The sequence below is a fragment of the Carya illinoinensis genome, chromosome 8 (genome assembly GCF_018687715.1).
Source record: "Carya illinoinensis cultivar Pawnee chromosome 8, C.illinoinensisPawnee_v1, whole genome shotgun sequence".
In the NCBI taxonomy this organism is placed as follows: domain Eukaryota; kingdom Viridiplantae; phylum Streptophyta; class Magnoliopsida; order Fagales; family Juglandaceae; genus Carya; species Carya illinoinensis.
In genome coordinates, this window is record NC_056759.1 from 12,237,869 (window position 1) to 12,243,838 (window position 5,970).

General features: G+C 40.0%; 1 protein-coding gene across 1 annotated transcript; it reads left to right on the forward strand.

Annotated features, from left to right (window-relative positions):
* The first annotated feature begins 709 nt into the window (after window positions 1-709).
* Window positions 710-3,430, forward strand: LOC122318766 (exocyst complex component SEC15B). The gene has a single exon (XM_043136371.1). It carries the CDS (start codon window positions 811-813, stop codon window positions 3,217-3,219), a length of 2,409 nt encoding a protein of 802 aa, XP_042992305.1. The 5' UTR covers window positions 710-810; the 3' UTR covers window positions 3,220-3,430.
* The last annotated feature ends 2,540 nt before the right edge of the window (window positions 3,431-5,970 follow it).

The window sequence follows — 5,970 nt, forward strand, 5'->3', positions numbered from 1 at the left end:
TCTTGAAAAATACATATAAATCCAACAACTATATTTACAAGGATAATGCTAGTCCCATAGACAAAAAGTCACCGATGGTGGCTACCGAATCTTTATTTTATTTTTTTATTTATTAATTAAAAAAATATTTTTAAATAATGTTGTGAATTTTTTAAAAAAAATATTGAAAGATATAAAATAAATGTATAAAAAAAAATATGAAATAACCTATTCAGTAATCACATCTGTAACTTTTATTTGTGACTGTAACAGGATCATATTTATAATTCAAATGTTTATTAAATAAATAAATAGTATATATTTTAAAAGAACAATATTAGGGTTACCAAATCCAAAAATTGTAACAACAGTGTAGATATATTTTTTCAAACCTTTCTTTATATATATATATATTCCTTTTTAAAAAAATAAATATACAATACTTAAAAATAAACAAGGAAAAACTCAAAAACCTAATCGACGCAAATTACATCGGAGATCTGCTACAAAAGTGACATCAGAATTTAGGAAAGTTCTCGTACAACATCCCTGTTCGACCGCAGTCGCTTTTTGTCTTTTGCTTTCTTGGTTCGGACCGCCATCCCGTGTCAAACCTCCGTTAGTAGAAAGCCAAACCGCCATCCAGGTTAGAAAGCCAATGAGTCAATGACAATGTAATCCTCCACCCCTCCTCAAATACCAAAATACCCTCGTCCAATCCCTTAAGAGTCAAGTTTTACACATGTCCCAACTGCTGATCTATTTCTCACGCTGTCTCGCCGAATAAATCTGAATCTCCTCCGTTACGTTCACTCCACCACGCGCATCACGATGCACTCGACGAAGTCACGCCGGAAAGTGGCACCGAACGGAGCTTCAGCCGCCGTAGATTACGGCGCAGACTCGGCAGACAAGCTGGAACAGCTCCTCCTCTCCTCGGCCATCTGCAACAACGAAGACTTGGGCCCGTTCATCCGCAAAGCGTTCTTGTCGGGGAAGCCCGAGACGCTGCTGCACCACCTCCGCCACTTCGCCCGATCTAAAGAGTCCGAAATCGAGGAGGTCTGTAAGGCCCACTACCAGGACTTCATCCTCGCCGTGGATGACCTCAAGTCACTCCTCTCCGACGTCGATTCTCTCAAGTCCTCCCTCTCCGACTCCAATTCGAGGCTGCAGTCCGTCGCCGGCCCACTTCTCTCTTCCCTCGATGCCTTCCTTGAGTCCCGCACGGTTTCTCAAAACGTTAATCTTGCCCTCCAATCGCTCGCCAACTGTATCCGTCTGATCGAGGTCTGTTCCCGATCAAACTACCACTTGTCCAACAACAACCTCTACATGGCGTTGAAGTGCTTGGACTCCATTGAGACCGATTTCCTCGACAAAACGCCGTCTTCCACGCTGAAGAGGATGCTGGAAAAGAAAATCCCGGAGATTCGGGCGTACATAGAGAGGAAAGTGAGCAAAGAGTTTGGCGATTGGCTGGTGGAGATCCGGGTCGTGAGCCGCAACCTCGGCCAATTAGCTATCGGCCAAGCCTCCTCGGCGCGCCAGCGCGAAGAGGATCTCCGAATCAAGCAACGCCAAGCCGAGGAGCAGAGCCGGCTCAGTCTTCGCGACTGTGTTTATGCTCTGCAGGAAGAGGACGACGACGAAGACGATCACAACGCACCGAGCAATGACAGTAACAGCAGCTTCGATTTGACTCCTCTATACAGAGCTTATCACATACAACAAACCCTAGGTCTTGAGGACCGGTTCAAGCAATACTACTTCGAGAACCGGAAGCTCCAATTGACGTCGGACTTTCAGGTATCTTCTATGACTCCGTTTCTAGAATCCCATCAAACATTTTTCGCGCAGATCGCCGGGTTTTTCATTGTGGAAGACCGGATTTTGAGGACTGGTGGGGGTTTGATTTCGAAATTGGAGGTCGAGAACTTGTGGGAGACAGCCGTGAGTAAAATGTGTTCCGTCTTAGAGGACCAGTTTTCTAGGATGCAGACTGCGAACCATTTATTGTTGATTAAGGACTATGTGAGCTTGTTGGGAGTGACTTTGAGAAGGTATGGGTACCCGGTGGATTCCTTGTTGGATGTCTTGAGCAAACATAGGGATAAATACCATGAGCTTTTGTTGTCGGATTGCCGGAGACAGATTAGTGAAGCCCTCGCGGCCGATAAGTTTGAGCAGATGCTAATGAAGAAGGAGTACGAGTATTCTATGAATGTGCTTTCCTTTCAGCTACAAACGTCGGATATTGTGCCGGCCTTTCCATATGTGTCACCCTTTTCATCTACGGTACCGGATTGTTGTCGAATTGTGAGGTCCTTTGTCGAGGATTCCGTGAGTTTCATGTCTTATGGTGGGCAGTTGGATTTTTATGATGTGGTTAAGAAGTATTTAGATAGGCTGTTGAGTGAGGTTCTGGATGAGCATTTATCGAAGCTTATCAATACATCTGTGCATGGAGTTTCACAGGCTATGCAGATGGCTGCCAATATGGCTGTCATGGAGCGTGCTTGTGATTTCTTCTTTCGACATGCAGCACAGCTCTCGGGGATTCCCTTGAGAATGGCTGAGAGGGGCAGGAGACCGTTTCCATTGAGCAGAGCCCGTGATGTGGCAGAAGATATGCTCTCTGGGTTGCTGAAAGCCAAGGTTGATGGTTTCATGACACTAATTGAGAATGTGAACTGGATGGCTGATGAGCCTCCGCAGAGTGGGAACGAATATTTAAATGAGGTTATTATATATTTGGAAACTCTGGTTTCAACTGCTCAGCAAATATTGCCGGCTCAGGTCCTCAAAAGGGTTTTACAAGATGTTCTTTCTCACATCTCGGAGAGGATTGTTGGAGAATTATATGGTGACTCAGTTAAGAGGTTTAATGTCAATGCGATAATGGGGATTGATGTTGATATCCGGTTGTTAGAATCGTTTGCGGACAATCAAGCTCCAATTTTCTCTGATGGGGATGCAAATCAGTTGAAAATGGCGCTTGCTGAGTCAAGGCAATTGATTAATTTGCTCTTGAGCAATCATCCAGAGAATTTTCTGAATCCAGTAATCAGAGAGAAGAGTTACAATACTTTGGACCACAAGAAAGTCGTAATAATTTCAGAAAAGCTGAGGGATTCTTCAGATCGGCTATTTGGAACCTTTGGGACACGGGGAGCCAAGCAGAACCCAAAAAAGAAGTCCCTGGACTCTTTGATTAGAAGACTTAGGGAGGTTAGCTGATTGTGTACGGGACTGTATGTACAATCCTTCTTCTTCTTCTTCTCTTACCTGTGCTGATTGTCATTTGGATTTGTTCACAGTGGTTCTTTGCTAACATTATTTCTGAGGGTAAAGCTTGCCCAATTGTTGTCCACTGACTGTCTCAGGAAATTTTCATATTTTATTTTGTATGTATCATTCATAATAGCTATGTATTGGTTGTGTTTTGATATTTTTTAATCCATGTTAGTTCATTTGCTTTTATCTTACTTTGACTTCCTTGGATTTATCTCTGATCTATGAATGCAAATGTAACTCTATCCTTATGTGCAAACTCTTCCAAGTATCATGACATCAGGCATGAAAATATGACGTGATGTGTCATGGTCCCATGCTGATGTGGGATGAAGTTACTCGAGCCTAAGGAAAAATGTTTGAATGGGGTTACGTCAGATTTAGTCAATTTATAGTACAAATTGGTATGTCATTTCACTATTGAGTCGATGTTATTTTCCATTTTCTTTTTCATTACTTTAGTTTTGAGAGAAAATGCATGTGTGGTCATGATTGGGATGAGTTATTCCTTTTATTTTGGAATTTATTTCCATGTTGGATGACTGATAGATGTCACCAATGTGATGAGATCTAACCAAGAGTGATCAGATAAGTTGCATCAAGGCGATCGGCACCAGTTTGGTAAATAAAATAACTAATTGCATGATGTTGATTTACTCTAGAAATGCTGCTTCTAACCTTTTTTATACTATTAGGTGCCATGGTAGGCTAGATGCCGTGTTCAGGTCCTCTCTTGAGTGTGTCCAGATGAAAGGATTGGAGATGGAAATTTATGGGGATGATGGATAAATCCTTTGATTGATCGTTAAACGAGGATTGAGAGGAAATAGAAGAAGTGGGGTTTGATAGGCTTACCATTTAGATATTTTCAATATGGAAAATGATAGGGGGACCGATAATGGTGGCTGCCCAATTTGACTGATACTTTGTTTTGTTTTTCTACTTAATAGTTAAGAAAATGACTATTAGTGAATTGTTTTTTTTTTTTTCATGTTTAAAAACTGTTTGAAAAAAAAAAAAAAAAATTGCATTTGCACTTATCGGTACAATGCCCCCACACCTTTCTCAGTCTCCCTTATAAATTGAAACTAGTAACACTCTGATGCCAGCCATCTCATTCACTATTATCTCCTCTGCCTGAGAGCCTGTTTTAGTTCACTTTGAATTGTGCATGGTCTTGAAGTTTATCTGACGTTATTGAAATGATCAATAAAGGGACACCATTTTGGAGGTGATTACGCATGGGATCTATATTAACAAAAGACTGTTTAAGTACTTGATTTTAACCTCAATGTTTACATGCTGTTTGAAACTGCTAGGACAACTCTTGAAAGAAAACACAAGAAAAGAAACAAAATGAGGTTAGGGAATACGGGATGCAAACTTAGGCGTATATACTTCTCTTGCTGGGGAATCCAGATGTGTTATTTGCTGTGAAGATTCATGAGATTCGATTTGCTCTACATTAGATGTGTGTTATTTGGACAATGAAGTAAAATTTATACTGTAGATTGTGCATCTTTATTATATATTTTCCCTGAGTATAAAAGCAATGAAAAGATTGTCTCAAGACTTGAATGAAAAGGGCTGACCCAGATTTGATCCAGAGATAGGTGTCACAATACCAAATAAAATGATGTCACTTTCTAGTTTCTATGTAGAGATGCATCACATTTTATTTGCGTTTTGGCACCAGTTGAATAGGGTTAGCTTTTTTTGACAGAGGTCTCAGAAAAAAAAAAAAGGATGGAAGATTTTGTGTTTAGACCTAGATGCATCTCTCTCTCTCTTAAGCACACACAAATACAAGCACACGCCGATCTCATACTTGTGTGTTAAGCACTTATAATGCTGCCATTCCAGGTCCCTACCTATGGCCTCGAAGGCAACTGCTTAACTTATCATAACATACTATGGTGGACTAAGCTGAGGTCCGCGTCTTACACATCCATCACATTCACCCATAACTATATTGGTAGCATGCATCTCTTATGACCATTCTTAAAACTTCTTTCATAACTTGTCTTTCATATTTCTTATCATGATGCACATAGAACACATAATGACGTAGCTTATCATTTGATGACCATTCTAAAAGCTTCTTTCATAACTTGTCTTTTATCTTTCTTATCATAATCATAATTGAAAATATATCATATTGCATGTAAAACATATAATAACATTACAGTGAAACTCACTTTCATCATGTCATAATTGGATACGTAAAAATGAGCTTTCAATACACGGCCGTACATACATAATACCTTCTTTAATTGGTACCAAGTGGTCGGAAACAAAGTCTCAATTAATTTTGGGGTGTACAGCTCTCGGTAAAATGTTTCTTGCAAGTGCACATTTGGTAATTTAAAGGGAAGTTCTCCGAGTCCGATGGCCTTTAGATATTGTTTGCATCCAAGAAGATTTGCCATATGTACATAATACTTTAAAAAACATTGTTTACCATACATGTAAGGGTATGATCATGCTCTTTACCTCTTTACTTCTATTGATAACAAACGTGTCAATAATCACCTACTTGAAGTTATTGGAAAAGGGTTGGACTTGATAGGTGAGACTAGTTCTTTTTTCAATCTCTTGAAATTGCAACAGTTATTTAGGGGATGTTTGGAAACATATTTCATCCCATCCCATCTCATATAAAGAAATAAAAGACTACTCATATTTGAATTATTTTGA

Coding starts and splice junctions, on each gene's coding strand:
- LOC122318766 (XM_043136371.1), top strand. CDS start 811: ATGCACTCGACGAAGTCACGCCGGAAAGTGGCACCGAACGGAGCTTCA.